The 26,116-nt window shown below is 28.2% G+C and overlaps 1 protein-coding gene across 1 annotated transcript in view; it reads right to left on the reverse strand.

Annotated features, from left to right (window-relative positions):
- Positions 1-359: 359 nt before the first annotated feature.
- Positions 360-26,116, reverse strand: part of LOC100201400 (stress-activated protein kinase JNK-like) — a 31,496-nt gene continuing 5,739 nt past the window's right edge. Inside the window, 9 exon segments of the mRNA NM_001365526.1 lie at positions 360-811; positions 896-959; positions 1,068-1,192; positions 8,116-8,212; positions 8,470-8,546; positions 14,116-14,305; positions 24,636-24,683; positions 24,839-24,868; positions 24,995-25,103. Of these exon segments, the coding sequence (NP_001352455.1) occupies positions 690-811; positions 896-959; positions 1,068-1,192; positions 8,116-8,212; positions 8,470-8,546; positions 14,116-14,305; positions 24,636-24,683; positions 24,839-24,868; positions 24,995-25,103 (862 nt within the window). The 3' untranslated portion in view covers positions 360-689.

Here is a 26,116-nt window from a genome sequence, read left to right on the forward strand (position 1 = left end):
TATAAATAGGAAATAATTCGTTGTAAAAGGAGAAACATAGCGTCTAAAGTAAAACTTAAAAGTAAAAATTAATGAAAATAATGAAAAAAAAAATTATTTTTTATACACCAAGATAAATTTGTTTCTCCTTTTCAAGTAAATACAGTTTTTTTTTTATAAAAAAGACACGATAAATTACAAAAATAAACATATTAACATTCATTTTACAAATTCACATTTACATATCACATAGAATGGAATTATTACTTAAAAGCTTAACTAAATAATGACTAGGTCGTAATTGAAAAAAAAAAAAAAAATTATTAAAATGACATTAAAAAAATAAAAAAAAAAAAAAAAAAAAAAAAAAAAAAAGAATTGGCGAATTAAATGTTAAAATGTCTCATACAATAATTTTTATGATCAAAAAAATATACTATTATGCAAAACAAATTACGTTGGCTTTAAAACCTACAGATTAAAATAATAAAAAAATAACTTAAAATCTTAGGCAAATAAAAAAAGTCGCGCAATTATTGATTCTATAATCCTTCAGCTAAATTCTGTTGCCAGCAAACAAGAAAATTTTTTAAAACGGCTGATAGTTTTATGTGTTTTTTAATGTCTTCGAAATTTATAAAATATTTGCAATAAACAACAATATCAACATTATGTTCTAACGCCAGGTTAATTTAGTTTCAAAGTAAATATCAACTCTGCTTCGATGGCGTTTCGACTGACCGAGTGGTTAAACAAGCGTTTATGCAAGACGTTTGTTTGGCTTTCTGTTGTTGTTCATGTTGATACGATAATACTTCGCTGTATATTAGAGCTAAAAGAAATTGCAGTCAAAACAAATAAAACCTATAACTTACATTTAAATTATCATTATTAATAATATTATCCAAAAACATACCTTTCCACTCTTCAACAGTATGATCTATTTCGTCTATTTTATGATCGTACTGCATTGGGGCTGGCTAATGTAGAGAATAAGATATACATAATAAATTAATGAGTATATATCATAAATAGTATCTATATATTACACATAGTAAAGCTAATGATAAACACATTTAAAAATTTACTGCTTCTACTTCTTCAGCATCATACCAAACATGTACATAGGGATGATTCAGTGCCTGGGTAATAGTTATACGCTTCATAGGATCAACAACTAACATTTTTAGAAGTAGATCACGTGCTTGGTTTACTAAATGAAATTTATTAAACATGATCAGAAATTATTATTAAATATTAATTTATTAATCAAAAAATTTGCAACAAAATTGCAAAAAAAAAATCAAAAAAAATTAAGCATTATTAAAAGTACTTAGTTTACAAATGACGATTATTTGTTTCACAAAGTTAAAGTTTTTTTCAATTAATTACATGGCTTCTCAAAAATAATCAGGATTTGACCTCTTTATGTTTAACAATCTATATAGTAATTAGCAAAAAAATATTAGTAAAATATTAAAGAGTAGTCTTAGATAGGTATGAATTTAAGAAACATTTTAAAGTTGCATTCTGTATTAAAAAAATTTTCTTCTGCCCTTCCAGGGCCTAAAAAAGTTCGCCAACTTACCCCACCCCAGGAGTAAGTTAGCGCGAAATATAAAAATGATTATTTATTATTTAGTGCAAAATTTATCAAAAAATTTTTACTATTGATTTTGGCAACAATTTCAAGCTAAAGATTTAATATTACTTTGAACTGGTAGCAAATAATACTTCGTATAATAAGCTAAAACAGTTTTTTTTGAATATAAAAAAATATCCTAAAAGGTTTTTACGTTTTATTTTTTTGTAAAAAATAATTTTGTTAAGAACTTTCTCAACATTGCTACAAATTTAGAAAAAAATAAAAAATTTCCATAGTATACTGTGAGCCAATATGGTTCGTGAAAAATTTGCCAACTTACACCACACAACTTTTTTTCAATTTACAGCCTGAATACCTAAACTATAAGAGAAAAACTGACCAAAAATAATAAATCAATTGTGACTAAAATCTTTAGAATAATTTTTTTTAATACAACCAACTATTTTCTTCATAAAGTAAAATGGTAGCGATGTTCTAAAAGTTGCTTTTTTAATCTAAAAACACCTAAATCCCAATATCTCCTATGTTGAAGACTAACCAAAAGTCTCTAGAACCAAACATCTGATATAAGATACAAGATTTAGTAAATTGAGAATAACAGAGCTTAGACGGGACCTTTTAACATTAACTTCTTGGAATAACAAAAGGACATTTGTTCTTAAGAGATATGTTCTTGTAAAAAAGATGAAATAAATGATTGATAAAGCAACTGCTCAAGATGGTGAAAAATATGGAGTAGAATGAGATTTGACTTAAAACTGAAAAGTAGGAATAAAAGCTTCCAAACTTTCAGTCCAGAAGGAATAAAAACTTCTGAGATGCACTTTATGCATATATATTATGGACATAAACATATATGTTTGCTATTTATTTAGATGCTGGCATACAATATCCTTTCATATTTATATAAACTTTACTATTTATATGGTGTAGTATTTGCTGAAAGAGAAGTGATGATTATGGTAATGATGATTATGATGATCATGTTGATCATGATGTTTATATATACATATATATATATATATATATATATATATATATATATATATATATATATATATATATATATATATATATATATATATATATATATATATATATATATATATATATATACAAAATATAACATGACTTTTGAATAAAAAAAATATACTTTTGGATGTATAAATGTTTATGCAGCCACGGCCCTGGCTTTATTTTATAAAACCCAGCATAAGTCAAATATCAACACCGGTCATTTACTAGGTGAAGCAGCCTTCTGTTAATGCTTAAGCAATTTTACAAACTATAAACTGTATACAAAACTCATTAATTGATATTTACCCAGTCCAAGATAATTATATAACTCTGTCACATGATGAAGTGACAATATTATCAGAGATTACAAATTTAGTTCACATTAAAGCAACAGTTAAAGCTCTTTGTTGCTGAGATTCTAACTTATTTACAGCTGATATTGCTATTAATTTTATGCTTACAAAAATAAAAGATGCTGAAAATAACACAAGCAAAGAAATGCGTACTGCTTTATGGTTCACATGCATTAACGTCAAAGTGATATGAGTGAAATTCTGCAATACCTACCTCACGGTTGAAGCTCTATTGAAGTTGATGAAGAAATAATTATAAATGAAAAAGGCACTTTATCATTTGAATGATAGTGCCTTCTTCATTTAAATCCTGAAAACTTTTGATAGAAATGCTGGAAAGATCAAATGCTTCCAACCCTACTCTAGTAAGAGCATCTGTTGAGTCTGGTATGCTGGATTTGATTGAGAAACCTGAAATAATACTTGAAAGAGCAACTTGATCATGTTATTAAAGTAGGACAATCACCAATGCAACAAGTTAGACATAAGACATTATCAAAAATTTTAAAAGAAATGAACCTAATTTAAAATGGTGGTCAATGTGGCAATTATTTAGAAAGAGTTTATTCATATCTAATGACTGTGAAACCAACAAGTGTCAAGGCTGAGCGAACATTTTCTTCTGCTGGACTGTTTAATACAAAAATTTGTAACTGTTTGGGCGATTAAACTTTAGACGTATTGTGCTTCTTTCAGTCACATTTCAGAACACATAAAACGTAATATATTTCCTAATTTTAAATTTCTTTTTAACATTAGTTAACATGTTTTTCTCTCATTCATGTAACAATGTAATGTAAACTGCCTTCATTTAATAAATATATTTTGGGCTAAAAGTATACTATTTTTATTCTATTAAATATTATGTAGATGTTATATCTTTTTTTCAATACTGTGATCAATCCCAGGATCCCTGGAGTGATGTTTTTCTATCCCAGAATCCTGGGAAAAACCTCCGCAATTGCAATCCCTAAATGTTATTTAAATTTTTATTGGTAACATGTTAATGTAGTGTCATAGACATCACTATCATTTTTATCACAACTTCATAACATCTAATAAAACTTTAAACGCAACAGAGTCTATATTAATCTGCTAAAATTTGAGTCAATTTAAAAAGTCAATTTTGATTAAAAGTCATATTGGGATAGCCAAAGTCGAGTGTACATACATCAACTGAGGGTTTATTTTTGGCTAGGTACTCTATTAATCAAAAGAAGGGTTTTTCCAAATTAAAAACTAAAAAAAAAAAGATTTGCACCACAAAATTGATGTAATTTGGGAACAAACCCTATATGTAAGTCAAAGTTATGGATAGAGCACCTCAGTAAGTATTTTTAAAAATTAATTATTAAAAGATTTTGGAAGCATGTCAAATTGATATTTAAACATGAATAACAAGTTTTGGAACAGATTTAACTCATAGACATTAAGAGCTTCAATTTCTTGGAGTAGCGGCTTAGAGTCGATGTATTTATGCTCATTACATATAGCCCTACTGGCTTGTTTTTGTTATATATATATGAAGAGCTTATTGTGAAACAACGACAAGCCACCCTTTTTTTAAAAATGAGTTATTATCATTTTTATAATCATAAATAGTATACACAATAGCCAAAAAGATATTAAGGCATAATTCTTAAAATTGGAGCTATAACTATAAAATCATCTTACTGTAAGCACTGATTTTATAGATTTAAATAAAACTTAAAAGTCATTTTTGTCAAATATTTGTTTTTGCTGAAGGGCAAGTACTTCCCCAAGCAATATTACAATAGCTTATGTAGCTATGGATAAAAGAGTAATGTAAATCTTATAAACATTTTTTACTTAGTAGTTTTTTTGTTTTATGCACAAATTTTTAGAAATTTTGTTTTCAATCAGTGTAGAATGATTTTTCAGATCAAGATATTTATCATATAATATTCTTAGGATTTTAAATGATGAAACTTTGTTTACTATGTTATTTATAGCTTTTTATTTATAACTTCACTTAAAACATTAGTGAAAACTATTAAAAAATTAACTTATAAAAAAGAAGCTATTTTTTATCAAGTAAAAGAATTAAATAATGCTTATTGTGATATTAAACAAAACTCATAGGTGATAAGTTTTCTTACTCAATAACGTATATGATTTAAAATGTAGCAAAGTGCAATACTTTTAAAAAAAAAATAAGTAAAAGTACACATTAAAAAAAAAAAATACTTAAAAAGTACAAAATTTACAAAAAACTACTTTACAGTAATGTTAGTAAATATAATTTATTACTTTCCACCTTTGTGAAAAAGATTTATAATTAAGAAACTGCCTTTTGATAGCACAACTTTGCTTCCAAAAAGGCTGCAAGCAACCAATAATTAGAGTTGGAAGTTACTGGAAGAGAAAAGATGAAGACTGTAGAGCAAGATAACAATTAACAGACAACTTAAAGGATTGCAAATTATATGAATCAGGAAAGCAAGATAAAGGAAGCGAATTCCAAAGAATTGATGTTCGAGGAAAAAAACTAGACGAATAAGAGTTTTTGGAGCACTTAGGAACAGTCAAAGAAAAAGGATGATACTTAATTGAATGATAAGTAACACGAGAATGAATTTTAGTTGATGGCACAAGAGATGCTAGCTATTTAGAGCAGTGCTCATTATAGTATTTGTAGAAAAGAGAAAGAGAAGCAACATTATGACGATGTGATAATGGTTGGAGGTTGGCTGCATCAGCAGGTTCAACTATGTTTACAATGCGTTTATGCACCTTGTCTAAAAAAGAAACGGCATCACTAGATGATCCGCCACAGATATGGCAACAGTAGAGATAGAGAATAAAATCTGAAGTAAGAAAGTGTCAAGCTAATTTTGCAACAGATTTGATATATGGTTTCCAAGAAAGATCGGAAGTAAGAGTTAATCCTAGAAGATGAAAAGTGGATGACTTATAGAGTACATTACAGTTCATAAATATAGGAAGATCTAAATTATTGCGAAAACGATTGGCAGAAAAAAATTGAGTTTTATCTGAGTTAAAGTATACCAGCCACTGTGAGCCCCATACTGTAGCAGAAGTGAGATCCTTTTTAAGCTCAAATGCCTCCTCCAAGCAATTAGAGAGTGTTGGCTTCTCATCACAACAAGAATAAATGGTAGTATCACAAGAATAAATGGTCGTAGTTTTCTCATTTATTTGATGCTTGATAATGCTATGAAAAGTTTAAAGTGTCAGGAGAAACAAAAACAGGAGAAACAAAGAAAGCCAAAGAACTGATCATTGCTATTATTAATTAACTTACAATTTAAATTTTGATTAACTAATACATTTAACAATTTAAAAAACGCCATACCACAATTAATATGTTTTTGCTAACAAAAAAGGTAAAAGGCATAATAATAAAAGTTAACAAAGGTATAATAATAAAGGTAAAATAGTTATCAAAAAGAATAGTGTTTATCAAACACTTTGTTCTGTTATTGACACAACATTAAATAATATTATTTATTATTAAATAATATATAAAACTTAATATTATTTATAACAGGATTAGCCAATATTATTTTTGCTTTCTAAGATACCTTAACTAATAAAATTTATTTGCATTTACAAAAACAAATAAAATTAAAAAAAATTATTTATAAAACAAAAGTAAATGAAACTTAGAACTATAATTTAAAAAAAAGTAATAGTTAAAAATTAAAACCAAAATTATAGTTTTGTTTTTGCTTTTTAACTATTACTGAACTTGTTTGATAAATTATCATTTATTATTTTTTTATTAATTGATCATTAAATTTTAAATTGAAATTGTTTGATAAACAAGGAAAGATCCTATAAAGCAATACTGATAAAATGGTATGCTAAATAAAAAACTGAAATCAAATCTTTTAATACTAAGTATTATCTAAAAATTAATTTTAAAATTATTTACTTATTTTATGAAGAAATAATAAATAAGTAAAGTCCTTGGTTTTATTCACAAAAAACAAGAACCTAAAAAACAACTTATCTCAAGAAGTGGAAGAAAAAATATTTCACACATGTTATAATGTAGATAAAATCTACCAGAAAAGTTACAAGAATAGAAGAACTATATTTTAACTCAAATTGTATCCAATGTTTTAGCATTATGAAGTGGCAACCAAACAAACAACCCCCTTAATTAAGTGTGTGTGTGTGTGTTTACGCCAACACATACGTCACTTTTAACTACTTTTGACTTTCGTCCAACAGTTGCGTGTTGGACGAAAGTAAAAACCATTAATTTAATTACAAATAAATTGTTTTTTAAAAAAACCACAAAAACGCAAATTTAATTGACCAGAATGTTTTTAAAAACATTCTGAATGTTTTTAACAATATAAACAATGTTTTTTTTATTATTTTTTTTTAAAAAAAATATGTTTAAAACATTTTTTTTTTTTTAAAAAATGTTTTTATTTTTAATTTTTTTAATAAAATGTTTTTATTTTTATTTTTTTTACTGTAAATCATGCGCGGAGTGTTGCTACATCGACTATCTTATAGCCTGACTCGCAAGGGAGTGCTGCTACATCGACTGACAAATAGCCTAACTCTCAAGGGAGTGCTGCTACATCAACTGACAAATAGCCTGACCTGCAAGGGAGTGCTGCTACATCTACTATCTTTTAGCCTGACCCGCAAGGGAGTGCTGCTACATCGTTGAGGGTTTGGTTGGGGCAGGCAGTCAATCAATTATTAAAAAAAAAAAATTCTGGTCTTGCATTTTAATTTTTACTTTTTGTCAACAAACTATGGAAAAAACTTTCGGACAACATATAAGGGTTCTCTCTCTCTCTCTCTCTCTCTCTCTCTCTCTCTCTCTCTCTCTCTCTCTCTCTCTCTCTCTCTCTCTCTCTCTCTCTCTCTCTCTCTCTATATATATATATATATATATAGAATTTGATTTGTAATTAAATTAATGGTTTTGACTTTCGTCCAACACGAAAATGTTGGACAAAAGTCAAAAGTAATTAAAAGTGACGTATGTGTTGGCGTAAGAATCACTTTTTTCCTTCCGCTCTTCCCAAAGACAACAAACTATAGATATATATATATATATATATATATATATATATATATATATATATATATATATATATATATATGTATATATATATATATATATCAAAGCACTTTTTACAACAATACCTTTCTGTTTATTTCCAACTGGAAACAAATCTTCTGGAAATAGTTCGTCTATAGTGTAACCTTTTTGCTTTGGCCGATTTGCGCAATACATACGTACCTATTAATGATATAAAATGAGCCAAAACAAAATATTATTATTTTAAAATATTCATATAATAATAATGAATAATTCAATATTTATTATTCATAATTATTATTTTTTATATTTGCGATTTATAAAGAATTGTGTTTTACTAAAGCAATCTTTTTACATTTTTGATTTTAAATTTCACTTTTATTATGATAATTCTAATTAAAGAATAAATCATTAGAAGATTAAAATCATAATCCATCATAAAAATAAATAAACCATACTGATGGTTGAAGACGATCAAAAAAAGACTGTGGTGGAGTCGAGAGAAGTTCTGTTACTTTGTTCCATTGATCAATGTCTATTTAGAGTTACAAGTTAAAGAAAATTTCATCTCTAAAATTATTGCTTTAATTACTGGCAGCTAAAACCACTAAACCGATTTTAATGCAATATTAATTAAAAAAGTAACACCTAGAAGCAGATACATGTGTGTATATACATACATACATATACATATATATATATATATATATATATATATATATATATATATATATATATATATATATATATATATATATATATATATATATATATATATATATATATAAACATATATCCCCCAAGACCCTTGAACATATTAAATTAACATATAACTTGAACATATATAAGTTCTATAAAGTGTATCATGTTGGGTCTCAAATGAAACGAAATCATGTGAAAATTTCAAAAATGATAATTAAATTATTAAAAATTTATTTAGAAAAAAAAAATAGTCAAAAAAATTAGTAAAAATACACTTTTCTTTTGTAGTTAATAAATTTCATTTTATATGTGGTTTAATTTACCATATTTATTCTTAATTAAAATAGTTATTATTTGTAAAATTTTTTTATAATTTTGCTTCATTGGAGACCCAACATGATACACTTTTGAAGAACTTGTTTTTGATAATATTAGAAACTTGTTATATGTTTAAGGTTCTTGGGGGAACCCTAAAAATATTTTCTATTCAAATATTGTTCAAAACCAATATTTTTTGATTATGGAGGACACATTGTATCTACATTTTTTATTGTATTTTTCTAAAACATTGTTTTTTGGGACACCCTAATATATATATATATATATATATATATATATATATATATATATATATATATATATATATATATATATATATATATATATATATAAATACATATATATATATATATATATATATATATATATATATAAATACACATATATATATATATATATATATATATATATATATATATATATATATATATATATATATATATATATATATATAAAATATATATATATATATACGTACATACACATATATCTGTGAGCATACATACATCTTTTGGCATATATAGAATAGTTTAAGGTTGGCTATAATTTTATTTTATTTTTTGCTGATGGTAAACTATTTTTTTTGGCATATGGTTGCCACAAAATTTTTAACTCAAAGGTTTCACCATAACAACATAGCAACAAGCTTAACAAAAAATCCATGACACTTAAGTATTTAGGTAAGATTGCTGAATGCTGAACCTAATCCTTAGGGCTCTATATAGATACATATAGAGGAAATATATAAAAGTATAACTTATATCGCATGCTTAGATAAGCAGTCTGACATAGCAAGCTGCCAAGTGCTTTAGTACATACATTGACTGACTAAATAAGGATCACATGCAAAAAGTGGCACTACATGGCAGTTTTTTTTTTAGCAAAGATTCCTTTTTGATTGTCAAACCATAACATTTAATTCTCAAGCCACTCTACTGGAACTCTCATCTAATGATGCATTTAGATCACATGGTGTAAACAATGTCAGTCCTCTTCTGCTCTTGTTTTACTTCAATGACTATTCCACTCACTTATCTTTCAAAAGTCATTTGCTATGGTGAAATTCTGAACTTATGTTGTAAAGAAAATGTAACACAATTATTTAAAAAGGTTCCAAGATTGACCCAGAAAACTACAGACCTCAATCCCATGTAAAATAATGAAGGAACCTATCAATTTTAAAGCATTTTTTAAACCTATTTTTTTATAAAGCATTGTGAACCTGCTCAAAACGATAGATTTTTGACTGCAAACATGGTTATAAAATTACCATTGAAGTTTTTTTTCCTAGATTTTATCAAAATACTTAGGAAAATCCCACAGCAGCAAACGCTTTACAAACTTAGAATATAGAAAATCAAAGGTAATTTTCTCAATAAGATAAAAGCTATCCTATTCAATAGACCTCAATAAGTTCTTCTTGATGACACTTAGTTGAAATGGCTATGTGACAAGTAGAAAAATCAGTCTTGAGTCCACCCTTATTGATTATCTTCAAAACCCTGCCAGATGTGATAAGCCAAGAAAACATTTGTGAGATTATTCACACTAAAATCTTTAGCATTTTTTGCACACAGTTTGTTGGTCAATCAATGCCTGAAAAATTAATTAGATTTCAGAATAAGGTTTACATTTAAACAAACATACAGGTTTAAACAACATAAATAGTTTTTGTTTTTTTTAATATTTTAATGAAAATGTAAAAATGTTAAAAGTTTTTATGTTTATTTATATTAATTTTCATTATAAGAACTGACAATATTCTTTCAACTTTGTTAACCAAATTTAAACTAATATCGAATATTGGGTAAACTGTAATTACGAAGTTGACTGAATATTTGGTCTGTATAAAAATTTACGGGTAATTCCACGTCAAATGACCCAGGTCATGTCACCATACATCTCAGATTTTGCTGATTTTTATACAGTTGAGAGTGCTTAGTAAAAAAAAAATTCTTTGAAATGTTTAGCCTCTGGCTCCTAGAAAATCTTGAAATATGACCATTTTACTTTTAACAGATCTGGCCAGGCCCCTCTTGTCCCCTTAGAATTGCAACATTGATTTAGAGGTTTTAAGTCACAACTTTAATATTTGATTTTTTTTTACTTAAAAACTTGTAACTGTCTATTTTTGGGGATGACAAATCCAATTGATCCAAATTATCAGAAGTGTAAAAAATTATTATTAAGTACCTGTACTTATCAATTTCAATAAGTTGAGGCAATTTTTTATATACATGTTTTTAATGCTCAAGAAATCCATTTGGCCTTGATGATATATATTTAAAAAATTATTACACATTATTCTATATTCATTGAACTTTCAAAAAATATAAAGATTTTAATCTGCAAATATATGGATTTCCATATATGGATAACGGAGCACGGTTCCCATTTTTTGGTAGCAGAATATTGCAATTGGCTTTTCACTAACTTCCAGACTAGCTGGAGCTCTGAAAATTCTGGAATTTCTGTAGTGCCCATGAATATACATGTTAAGATTGTTTTCATGGCTCTAAGGCATTAGGGGTGGGGGAGGGGGTACTGGGGCAAGTGCTACACTTTTTTGTAGCGGGATTTTGTGATATGTTTTTTACAACCTTTCAGACAAACTGTAGCTCTGAAACTTTCAGCATTTGTGTAGTCCTGATGAACGCATGTTAAAAATGTTTCCAGGGCAGACGACCAGAGGGTGCATGGGCTGGGGCACTGGGGCCATGCCCCACTTATTTTCTCAAAAGAAAAAAATTTTTCTTCCACTTTTAATAAAGTAAAGATATAATTGTTTTCAAAAACTTTTTGGTTTGTACTCGCTCTGTTTTGATTAATTATTTATAAAATAAAATACAAAAATATAAAGTCTCAAGATTGTGTTAAGCTTTGCTTAGATGCGTCAACGGTCAAAGTTGTTGTTACAGGTGCATCAATGGTACAAACTATGTTGGTAATTGGAACTCAATACTCATCTGCTATAGATGGTCAGAAAAGTTTGTTAAAAGGACTGTGATAGATTCTAAGTTAAATTGATGATCCTAATTTCAGGAATTGTTGCACTTAGCTAAAAACGATTTTTCAAAGTGTCGCACAATTCTGTCAGTCTTTCTTTTCAATTTTGAAAAAGTAAACCCTTAAATATTTTTTGCCCAGCAGTCAAGCATTTTGTTACATTAAGTATCTGGTCATTTATGGGGCTTTGTAAACTTGCATTTGCAGTTAATCGTTTTAAAGTGCCACCAATACCATCACATAGTGACTTACCATGACTTGTAGCAAAAATGTCCACTATGCATCATTACCGAAATCATCTTTATGGAGACAGATATTGTAAAAGTTTTTGTAGTTTTTATACTATGCAGCACAACCATAAATAAAGAATCTATGAAATATTAGAATGATTTTCTTTTAAATAATTATTTATTTGTCTTACACAAAACCAATGTCATGCTCATTATCTTCTGACACAAAACAATTTTCCTTTAAGCTGGTCAATTTCGTTTAATAAATAGAGGGCAACGGGGTTTAACATGAATGACTTTAGCACCAATGGTAACTTTAGATTTCATCTTGAAGCACAAATGTGTAGTTTTCTGCAAAATCGTCTAAGACAATAAGCAGTCTTGCCAAATTTTCCTTTTGTTGCCTTAGGTATCTTGCTTGACTGTCTCTGATAACATCAATTTGTATTCTTCAATTGTTGTTGTCTGACAGATCAATGCTGTTATATCTGTTTTCTTTTTAATTCAAAAAGTTTTAAATTATACAATATAATATTCTGTTAAAATCATTATTTTAGATGGATGACTGTTTTTAATCCATATACTTGCAAATCAATAATCTTATAAACATATGTACTTTCTTAAAACATTTTAAGAAAGATCATTGAATACAGAAAAATTGGAACCATGAGTCCCTGATGTCTTGGGCTCTGAAAACAACTTTAACATGCATGTTCATCGGCACTACAGAAATGCGAAAAGTTTCAGAGCTCTAGCTAGTCTGGAAGTTAGTGAAAAGTCAATTGCAATATTCTGCTACAAAAAACTGGGAACCGTGCCCCGTTATCCATATATGGTAATCCATATACTTGCAGATCAAAAGTCTTTATATTTTTTAAAAGATCAAAGAATATAGAATGTGAAATATATATATTTTTGATATCATTGAGGCCACATGGATTTCTTGAACATCAAAATCTGGTATATAAAAAATTGCCTAAATTTATTTAAATTGATAAATACAGGTACTTAAAAATAATTTTTTACATTTCTGATCATTTCATTGTATTCGCCACCCCTGAAAATGGCCTGGTACAAACTTTTAAGTAAAAATATCAAATATTTTTAAAATTATGTGACTTGAAATCTCTAAATAAATGTTACAACTCTAAGGGGACAAGAGGGGCCTGGTCATTATCTGCTAAATGTAAAATTTCAGGATCTTCTTGGAGCCAGAGGCTAAAATTTTCAAGGAATTCTTATTTTAATAAGTACTCTTCAACTGTATAAAAATCAGTAAAATCTGAGATATAGGGTGACATTTTTAAAAAATTCTGGGTCATTTGACATGGAATTACCCTTGAGTCATTAAATATATTATTTGCTATTTTTTTTAAAAATTTAGGTCTTTATTATATATCAATTACCATTTATTATATATTATTTGTCATACCATATAAATTAATTCAAACTTGTTTGGAATTTATTATTTTCAGATTTAATTGAATTTAATTGACAAAGTTCATTTAAATTCAATAATTTTATTAAATTTAAATGAAAAGAATATAATGTATAAATCTAGGGAGATATTTTGTTAAACTTAGGGAGAAGACAAATATTAGGTTAGGGAGAATAAAAATATTTGTTCAACTTTAATATTGAATTTTATATATAGTTTTTCTTTGAGACCCAGGTTGCTAAAACATTAAAAAATAAAAACATTTTACTGATATGTAGAATTTAACAAAGAATTAAAAAAATTGAAAAGTAACATTTTGCAATTAAAAAAAAATCCTTACAAATTTTTTTTTAACATTTAAAAACTCAGTTTAAATAGAAAAAAGATACGATCTGTTCCAGGGAACATTACTGATCCACGAATCATTTCACCGAATATACAACCAATAGACCAGACATCTACGTTTTCAGAGTATCCCATTCCTAATATAATTTCTGGTGCTCTATAATATCTTGTAACTACATAAGGGGTCATTGTAAATGCGGAACCAGCCGTTCTAGCAAGACCAAAATCTAAAATCTAAAAGGAACAATACCAAAAGGTTCTGAAATAAATCTTTTTTCTCTTTCTGTCAGTAAATCCATTATTTAGTAATACAAAAATATTTTTTTATTTAAACAAACATAAAAATTTCTTTCTGTCAGTAAATTCATTATTTAGTAATACAAAAATATTTTTTTATTTAAACAAACATAAAAATAAAGGTTTTACATACAATTTTCTGAAATAATAGGTCATTCCATGCCAAATGGACCAAAATTTTAGGATTTCAACATGGACCACCTCAGATTTTAATGCAGCTTGGTGGGTTGGTTTATATTAATGAAAAAAGCAATTCCTAAAAATTTCAGCATAAAATCTTTTGTGGTTCATGATATGGTCATTTGAAATTTCTAATTTTTCCAAAAATAAAAACTTTTGTAGCAAAAACATGTTTTGTTCATACTTTGAAACTCTAAAACAATTATTTTAAAAACAAAATTTCAGAAAACCTTTTAGTTTTTTTTTATTGTATAAAACTCTAGGCTTATTTTACTAAAACTTTGAAATTGAATTTTCGAATGTCACATTTTATCCATTATGAAAATCTAAAAATCCTAAAAAATTATTTGCAAATATAGAAAGTTGATTTTTGATGGGTCAATATACAAAATCTACAATTTAAGAAGTGAAAAGACATATTTTTATAGTTTCTTTTAATGACAGGCTCCCAAACTTTTTTAAATTTACTGAGAAGAGACGATTCAGTAAAAAACTATGGACTCCTAAAATGGATCTGGCTAAAACTTAAGAAAATTGTGCCTTCACTTCATACCATTGGTAACCTAGGATCAACACTGATTTTAACAAGATTTTTTTTTTCTATTGATTTAATAGACTTTATTGCAGTGATTTCAGAAAAAAAAAAGTTGGTACTCATGGGGAAGTTACAAAATCAGAACTATGAAATTTGCACAAATTAAGCCATGTGCTAGTACCCTCTCCCCCTCTGTCCATTAACTTTTTGCCATGCACATTTTTGCCCAGAACTTAAAAGAAATGTAATAAGCATTTCTTCTTACAGTCCGGTGCATGAAATGCCTTTATGCACAAACACACTACTAAACATACACATTTAAATGCTGTGGCATAAAAGACAAGCAAGTCATTGTTCTTTTTACATCTATATTTTACATATAAAATTTATCATTTCTTATTTATTTGTTGTGCCAAAACTCACGGAAAACTTGTATTTAAATATATCTGTTTAGATAATAATAATAAAAAAATGGCAATTGCATCATTATATATAACTCAATGTTGATTTAGATCTAATGATGTACTTTACACACTTTGTACTTTGTTTTATTAATACAGCATAAAATAGATCAGCTTTAATCAGTGGCAAAAAGGCAACAATAAACATGATATAGTTCCAGAAATTTTATAGTGAACGATTTTATTACAAAAGCTTGTCAACAAATAGACCAATTAAAAGACCATCACTACATAGTCAAAAATCAAGCAGCATACTTGCAGCATTTGAAAATAACTATACCAAGTAATTGTATTTTAGTATTACTAGACTTTACTTAAAATTACAGTTTTTTAATTCAAGATAGAGTGCAAGGTCTCCTTTGGAATAACAGTCAAGCAAGATTGCATCCTATTGTTATTTGCTATATGGAAGAAAATATGGAAATTTGCTTTATGGAAGAAAATTTGCTATATGGAAGAAAATTTGCTATATGGAAGATAAAATGTAAAAGTGTTTGTATCATCTCAGACAGTTTGCTGCACAATACAAACTCAGTTCATTGTTTTATTTATGAAGTAATAAAAAATATAAAAGAGTTGATGCCTTACTTTAACCATTTCATTTATTATAGTGAAGGTTTAGGTTCACAATACAAAAATTATAAAAACATATCTAACTTATGTCACCATGAACAAGATCATGAGGTATCTGCAGAATGACATTTTTTTGCTACATCACAGGAAAAGAGTGCTTGTGATGGCGTTGGGGGCTCTTTCAAAAGACTTGTAGCACGGGCCAATTTATAATTATTAACAGATCTTATCAATTTACTTGAGAAATTTACTTGATAAAGACAAAATATCAAAGAATAACACATCGCTCAATAAGTCCGTAGGATGACATATAGATGGCAACACAAATACCGAATCCGTATTGTTTTTAGAAAGTACCAACCTTCAAACGATATCTGTCAAAGTTTCATGACAATCGGACCATTATTTACCAAGTTAGTGTGTGAACGATTGAATCAACTTTTGTGAATTGAAAAAAATGGAAAAATCAGAATTTCGTGTGCTCATTAAGCATTGCTTTTTGATGGGAAAAAACACGGTGCAGACCAAACAATGGCTTGATAAGTGTTATTCGGACTCCTCTCCATCGAGGCAAATGGTTGAAAAGTGGTTTGCTGACTTTAAACGTGGTCGTACAAACACCGATGATGCTGAACGCTCCGGTCACCCAAATTCAGCAGTTACTGAGGAAAACATCAAAAAAATCCATAAAATCGTCTTATCCGACCGCAAATTGAAATTGAAGGAGATTGCCGAGGCCATAAAGATATCAGAAGGCAGTGTGTTTACAATATTACACGAACATTTGGGCATGAGAAAGCTTTGTTCGAAATGGGTGCCGCGTTTGCTAACACCGGACCAAAAACAACAACGAATCGATGATTCTGAAGCATGTCTGGCACTATTTCACCGAGATAAAAAGGATTTTTTGCGTCGCTACGTCACAATGGATGAAACATGGATCCACCATTTCACTCCTGAGTCAAATCGACAGCCAGCTGAGTGGACACCAGCGGGTGAAAGCCGCCCAAAGCGCCCAAAGGCTCAAACTTCTGCTGGCAAGGTTATGGCCTCCATATTTTGGGATAGCCATGGTATATTGTTCATTGATTATCTTGAGAAAGGTAAAACGATTAACAGCGAATATTACATGGCATTATTGGAACGATTGAAGGCTGTAATTGACGAAAAGCGACCTCACATGAAGAAGAAAGAAATTCTCTTTCATCAAGACAATGCACCGTGTCACAAGTCAATGAAAACAATGGTAAAAATGAATGAATTACACTTTGAATTGTTGCCCCATCCACCATACTCGCCTGATTTGGCCCCCAGCGATTATTGGCTGTTCTCAGATCTCAAAAGGATGCTCCAGGGAAAGAGATTTGGATCGAATGAGGAGGTCATCGCCGAAACTGAAGCATATTTTGAAGAAAAAGATAAATCGTTCTACAAACATGGTATCGAAAAGTTAGAGAAGCGCTGGAATGACTGTATCGCCTTAAAAGGAGACTATGTTGATGAATAAAATCAAATTATGTCAAAATGTTGTTGTTTTATTAGCTATCCTACGGACTTATTGAGCGATGTGTTACATTTTCAATAGATTTCAAATAATACAATTGTATTACGTTGGATAAAGTTTAAATTAGAAAAACATTATGCTGCTTGTGCACTTATTTCAGAAACAAGGAACCACCATTGTTTTATACTACAATCATTGACTACTTTACAGATGAATGTCAATTGACAATATGTATACTCGTGTAAATGTTTCTATAATGCAGCTTATGCTTCTTATTCACCAGGAATTAATATAGCATGTGTTAACGATGCAAAATATATTCTTATATAGTTCATGAAGCAGTCTATTTCCTTAAACACTTTTCTTTGGCCACTTAAAGAAGATATTTGCTGGGTTCCAAAAGCACATTTTATGCAAAATTTCATTTAAAAAAGTTTAATCAGCAACTGGTAGATGCTATGAACTAGCAGCTCAAAAAAAAAAACTGAAATATTACATTTGTACATTAGAATAAATAACATAATTGAATAACAACAGCAAAATTATTTAAAAATTGCTTTATTTGTTTTAAACTTTTATAGTAATTTTGCAAAAATTGATTTTAATACATATTTATTTAAAAGATACAATGTTTATATTGATTGTTAATTACATAATAATATTTTTTTATTACATAATCAACTTGTACATTGTGTTAACTTGTCAAATAACTCTTATAAATTAGTATGAGTTGTAATCTAAATTTAATAGATAATAGCTAGAGCTATTTAAAAACTGGGTTTAATTCAGGCTTAACTTAAGATTTATTTCTAGTACTGAATATGAAATACTTTTACATATATACATACTTTGTATTACAATATATATCACAAACTAAAGCACATGGCTTAATTTGTGCAAATTTCAAAGTTCTGATTTTGTAACTTCCTCATGAGTACCAACTTTTTTTTTTTTGAAATCACTGCAATAAAGTCTATTAAATCAATAGAAAAAAAAAATCTTATTAAAATCAGTGTTGATCCTAGGTTACCAATGGTATGAAGTGAAGGCACAATTTTCTTAAGTTTTAGCCAGATCCATTTTAGGAGTCCATAGTTTTTTACTGAATCGTCTCTTATCAGTAAATTTAAAAAAATTTGTAAGCCTGCCATTAAAAGAAACTATAAAAATATGTCTTTTCACTTCTTAAATTGTAGATTTTGTATATTGACCCATCAAAAATCAACTTTCTATATTTGCAAATAATTTTTTAGGATTTTTAGATTTTCATAATGGATAAAATGTGACATTCGAAAATTCAATGTCAAAGTTTTAGTAAAATAAGTCTAGAGTTATATACAATAAAATAAACTGAAAGGTTTTCTGAAATTTTGTTTTTAAAATAATTGTTTTAGAGTTTCAAAGTATGAACAAAACATGTTTTTGCTACTAAAGTTTTTATTTTTGGAAAAATTAGAAATTTTAAATGACCATATCATGAACCACAAAAGATTTTATGCTGAAATTTTTAGGAACTGCTTTTTTCATTAACATAAACCAACCCACCAAGCTGCATTAAAATTTGAGGTGGTTCATGTTTGACCTTGGTCCACTTGGTATGGAATGACCCAATTAAAGTGTAAAAAAAAAAAGAAAGACAAGAGTTTCTAAGTTGTTAAGTAAAAAGTAAAAAATTTTGTTTTAAACAGTTTAGTTAAAGAAAATCTCTAATAAAAATCTTAATCAACTTCTAATAAAATGTCTATTCAATCTTCAAGCAATTCAAACAAGGAAAACAATACCAGCACATCTTAGAAAAATTGACTGTACCATAGTTTTAAAGATCTTTTATTAAAGATCAACAACAACAACAAAAAAAAAAACAATGTCATTTTCAAGAACTATTAAAAATGCAAACCATTCAAATTCATAACCAACTGCAAGAAAATTTGACAGCTTGAAAACAATAAATTACATTTTTTAATTAACAGCTTACCAGGTTTTATTCACAACTTGACAACTTGATTGCAATCTTTATTTGAGCAAAACAATAATTTAAAGATTGCAAAGTTGCAACTTAAACCAGGTAAGGTGTGGTTATTACTTTAAAAATTTACTTTCAATACGTCAAAATTTGTTTTCAATATGTCAAATTTTATTGTTTTTTAAAGTACAGTTTTAAATACAATCTTTAAAAATTAATACTTTGTAGCAATTTCACTCTAAATAAAAGCAAAAATTTTATTTAGAATGATGCAGCTGGTGCCACCCTTGGAATTTGAAAAAATAGGGTAGGCAATAAAGTGAAGACTATTTAAGATTGACACAAAATTTTCAACACAAAGGTTGCACAATAAAAATATAGAAACGAATGTGATAAAGATTGTGATTTTTTGGAATCATTGGAAGGTACTTGTAAAAGAAATATATGAAATACTAGATGTATTCTAGTATACAAGAAAATAAGATATATTTTATCAGTTTTTTTAAAAAAAGATTGTTTGGGTAGGGTGTTAATTCTTAGTTAAGCACACTTATCCGAAAATGAGAATAATTACTCCGAAAAGCACCGGTAAAACCTCTTGGTGGGAACAATATACACACCTTCCTGATAAGAAAAATCCAAAAATTGAAATCTTTTATGACCGTCCAAGAAAAAAAATTCAATTTGAAGTTTTCGGCATTGTTCAAAAAGTTTGCAAAATGGTACAATATCTATCTTTGAAATAAAATACATAAAAATATGTCAGAAATTGTATTAAAAACATTTTGTTATTATTACAAAGCCCTAGTGAGTAATATTTAATTCTAAACAAGTTTTTGTAATTCCAGGAAAAAGCAGTTCTTGTCAAGTGTTAAATTCTGCATGACAACTTTTTTTTAACTTTAAAGCAAAAATGCCAAATTCTGTTAAAAAACATGATGACCGTAGGAAAACAGTTTGTTTCCTATGTTTGAACAAATGTACTCGAGAATTGACAAGTTTTTTGATTGAACAAATCAAGAAATCAGTTTCATTCACACTTGACTTTTCTGACTTACAAGTTCCAAGTGGAATATGCAATACCTGCAGGGTTCTTTTAGGGAAAAAGTGCAAAGGTGAAAATGTGGCTCTCCCAAAACTTGATGATTTCACAGAAGTCCTGGTTAGACCAGAGACACGTGGTCAGCATTGTGATTGCATTATTTGTCGAATTGGTCATTTGAAAGCACTTCAAAAGCACGCTTTGAACAAATTAGAATCTTCACAAAATCAAAGAAGATGTTCAAACAACACTCACACTTGTTGCAAGAGGAGTGTCACATCAGTGCAATCAATACACCTTCAGAGAAAATCCTAGAGAACTTGCTTCAAAGGATCCAAAAGCCAGTGAACAGATTGCATCGACTGTTATCTCAGCAAAACAGTCCTCACCTCATGGAACTGTCAGAATTGCGCAAAGTGGTGGAGGCCGTCCCATGCCAATTACTCCAGGTAAAGGGAATCTTGCTTAATACTTTAACAGTAAAAGTACTACATAAAATGTTTTGCATTTTAATAAGGCCACTGCTTTTTAAGTGTCTCAAATTGGTGTTTTTAAAATTTCTTTCCTAAAGATCCTTCAAACCCCAAGAGACTGTTTGGTGATGTGCCACTTCTACGAGCTCAAGATCTTGTCTGCATACAAAACAACACTGGACTGTCAAACAACAACATCAAAAAACTTGCATCTACATTAAACCAAGTCACAAATACAAGTTGTCGAGCCAAGATTTAAAGAAAAGTTTCTCGACATTGGAAAGCAATTGGCAGACCACTTCACACACACATACATATCTATTTAAAATGATAAGCAGCAGTCCAGAAAACAACTTGTGGTTCACTGCAAAAATCTGTCTGAGCTACTGAATGATGTCTTGTTGCAACATCATGTTCAAGGTGACTACTTGGTGAAGTTAGGCATCGATGCTATAGGTGGTTTCCTTAAAGTCAGTATTGGCATTCAAGAAGAAGAAATAAGACTTCCATCCATTTCACCACCAGGCAAAAAGGCTGCGTTATTTTAAACACCCAGAGAGAGTGGAGTCAAGCGCCAACTTCTTGTTGCAGTTGCTGAGGATGTTCCTGAAAATTATGATAACCTCAAAAGCATCTTGTCTTTAATTTGTCCAAGTGGACTAGATTTTTCTTTGTCCTGTGACATGAAGTTAGCAAACTTTGTTTGCGGGCTTCAATCCCATGCTCTCATCCATGTACTTGGTGTGATGCGGATCACCGTAACTTGTCACAATGTGGAAAACTCCGCACATTTGGCTCAAAAAGAAAGTGCTTTGCTTCATTTCAAGATTCAGGTCTGGACCACAAGAAGGCCAAGCAGTTTCAAAATGTTGTTCATGATCCACTCTTAGATGTGCATGACTCTACTTTTGTTCTTGACAAGATCCCACCCATGGAACTTCATCTTTTACTTGGTATGGTGAGCCATTTGTTTAAAACACTGATGAATGGCCAAAAGAACTTCACATCAAGCGCCAGCCATTTCATGGAGGCCAGTTTGCTGGCAATGAGTGCCAAAAACTTTTGAAACATGTTGATCTTCTTCAAAGACTTGCTGAAGAAGACTAAGCATTCCAAGTTTTTCCATGGATTGATACACTCAGAAAGTTTGATGCAGTTGTGTCCTCTTGTTTTGGAAATGAGAATCAAAAATTCCTTTCTTTATTTGCCAAAGCCAAGTATGACCCCTAAAGTCCACGCCGCTTTCTTTCATGTCAAGGAATTCATTGATCACAGGAAGGAATCTCTTAGCAAGTACAGTGAGCAGGCTGCAGAGGCATTGCATCACAACTTCAGGACACATTGGGAAAGATAAAAGAGGCCAATAGACCATCCAGAATATTTGCAAAACCTACAAAATTGTCTTGTTGATTTCAACAGCAAGAACTTGTGAAACCATTGGCTCCTTTTGAAAACCTGTTGAAATTTTATAAGAAAATCATCATTTTGAATTTAAAATTCTGATTAAAATTAAAGGAATGCACTGTTTGTTTTTTAATTTAATATGAGTTTAATATGTGATTTATTAAGTGCTGTAAAGGAAAAAAATGTATTTATTGAGAATAAAATGTTCAGAAAAGCAAAAATTGTTTTATTAAGATTCTCAAAGCAGTCAACATACAATTTCTGACAATGCCGAAAACTTCAAAGTGAATTTTTTCTCTCGGACGGTCATAAAAGATTTCAATTTTTGGATTTTTCATATCAGGAAGGTGTGTATATTGTTCCCACCAAAGGGTTTTTTTGGTGCTTTTCGGAGTAATTATTATCATTTTCGGACAAGTGTGTAGGGGTTGTTGCTATGTTTGGAAAAGAAATCTTTGATTGGAGAAGTACTAATTGATTGAATTGGAGGAGATTTTGACCCAAAATTTCCCCTCTGTTATATATATATTGTTTAGGAAAAAATTTTCTAAATAACAATAGTAAAAACTCTCATCTTTAATTAATTTGATTCACAAAAAAAACAGCTAGGTGAGAATAATTGCAACTTAATATTATAATTTTATGAACTTTTGGGTATGAGACATTTTTTCCTAATAAATTGATTTTTGACCCAAATTTCATTATTGCACACCATTTTTTTAAAGTTCTTTACAAATGGATTAATATGTTTATATTACTTAAAAAACTCCTTTAAGGTTCTGAATAAATTTTATAGTCTTTTTATTTTTCAATTAAAATTTAATATATATATATATATATATATATATATATATATATATATATATATATATATATATATATATATATATATATATATATATATATATATATATATATTCATAAATATTATAGAATATATACTAAATTCCTTATCTCATTCTTTCAGCGTAATTGTTAACTAAAATCAAAGATTGAAATACAAAGTATTTATTCAAAATTTTATTTGCACATGGTTTTGTTTATATAAGGTTTAGAGATAAATAATATTTGTCAGCAAAACTAATACAATTTTGAAATGGCTTAGTCTGCATTAAATTTGGTGACACATGATATTTGTCAGCAAATCTAACCTCATTTCTCTTACACAAAACTAATTTTTGTGCATTAAAGATAATTGTTGAGTAATGAAGTCAAAAAAAAAGAGTTTAAACACATGATCTGACCAATGTAAGAGTGATAAAATATCAGAGTTGCTTTTGTTAGTAATATTATTAAAGATATTCCAAAAATAATTAAAAATTTTCCAAAATCTTAATAATTTTTTTCTACAAATAATCAGCTTTGGAAGCATCCATCTCTACATCTTATAGGTGTAGAGATGGAAGATATCAACCAAAGGAAAATCAAAAGTAAAATCATGAAAGAAATAGCAATTAACCAATCAACTTTAACCTTAAACAGTTGTAAGAAGCACAGTTATAAGAGGAGTCTGATTAAATAAAAAAATCAAACATCAGTGTCATCTCAATTAAAGCATGGTATAAACTATTATTGAAAAAAAAGAAGACCATAAACAAAAGCAAACAAACTGAACTAGCAGGCTAAAAATCTGCGTTAAAATCATTAGTCATTACGATTCCTGCTTTGATGTTTTGCGTACTTTAGCTAAAGTTTATTGTATTTTAAAGTTTCTTGTAAGAAAATTAGCTTGTGTATTGCAAATTTATTTATGTTTTATCATTGTGAATATAAAGCTCCCAGTTCAAGTGTTGTAAATTATGAATAAACATTAAATTGATACTTATTACTAAGTTTTGCTATCGCCTACTTTCATTAAGTCAAACTGAACCTGAATTGAACCTTCAAAACTATCAAACCGAAACTAAAATTATGAATTAACAGAACCAAATATGAACATTAGATCAAACCAAGCTGAAGTTGAACTTTAAAAGAAGAGTTACATTTCTATTTCTAGTATGAACTACCTAAAGAGGAACGGGAAGAACATTAATTTAATTAAAATTCATTTATTTAAACTGATTTCAAACTATAAACTGTAACAACATTTATGGATCTTTTTTTAAACTTAAATCAAACCTTGAAATACTTACTTTTAAACTGCAATCAGACTTTACTACAATATTGCTTGGTTTTAAATCCTAAAATATAAAACAAGCAAAAATTGACATTGACTTCAAAGTTAACGCCTTTTGCACAATTTTTTCTTAAATCATTTTGTATAATACTTATTTAATTTATAAATTTTAAGATTTAAATTTTAATTTGTAAAAAAAGAAGTAAAATATAAACTTACTCTATGTATAATACCTGCTGAATGAAGATGCTAAATTTGTAAAATACAAAAAAATATATTATAATAATTCAAAAATAATTAAAAGCTTACTTTAAATAAAAAATGTTTTAATTTCAATACTGCCATTAGATTAAAAATAAATAAAAAGAAATATACCTTGATTCCACATAACATCTGATACAGTAAGTATGATAATCGTTCATGATCAAGATCCATTTGTACAACTTGACATAAACTTGCATCCATTAGTTCCATGACTAAATATCTAAAAAAAAGAAAGAATATATATATATATAAATATATAGTAAATTATATATATATATATATATATATATATATATATATATATATATATATATATATATATATATATATATATATATATGTATATTATTCTTATATATGTATATGTATATTATTCTTAAACTTTTTCTGGTCAGGTTTATTAGCATTTGATTTACTACTACAAAGAGGATACAATAAAAAAACATTCAATTTTTAAATTTTTCCATCTCTATGCAATGCAACATAAAAGTTGTGGACTTGATGTAACACTTAATCTTAATGACCAATCATTTAGACCATTTTTTTAAACCAAATGATGAACTAAGTTACATACATGTTGATTCCAATCACCATCCTAGCATATTAAAGCGATTCCTTGTTCAATAGAATTAAGGCTGTCAGCTAATTCATTTATTGAAACATTCCCCAATTGCCCATTAAATACCACAAGATTTTTAATAGAAATACTCTAAAGGTGAGTTACAGTTGTATACCAAAAATATAAATAAATCATTAACTTGCATAACCCTCATGTAATGAAAAGCAACACTGAACAAATAAAATACTGTATCAAGAGTATATAGAGACTCACACACTCTGGATAGGAATGAAAAACCACATTTAAACTTAGATATGCTCTACACAAAATCTTTCAACCATACAAAAACCTTTATTATCAAAAAATAAAAAAACAATACGAAAAAAAAAAAAAAAAAATTGTCTAAGAAACTACGGAGGTTAAAAGAAAGTGAAATAAACACAATAATTAAATGGAAAATTGCAAAACATTCTTACAATTTAAACCATTACAAAGATCTTACAATTCCACAACCAAAACAAAGCAACACATGTCTATATAAAAAGTATGTAATAATATGTTGTTTTAATTTAATAATATTGCTTCTCTCCAAACTCACTCCACTGTAAATTTATATTTTAAACGGTTTTTTTGTTTCTTGTTTTATATTACATGGCTGATGATTGCTTGAAATT

Source organism: Hydra vulgaris, chromosome 04 (genome assembly GCF_038396675.1).
Source record: "Hydra vulgaris chromosome 04, alternate assembly HydraT2T_AEP".
Classification (NCBI taxonomy): domain Eukaryota; kingdom Metazoa; phylum Cnidaria; class Hydrozoa; order Anthoathecata; family Hydridae; genus Hydra; species Hydra vulgaris.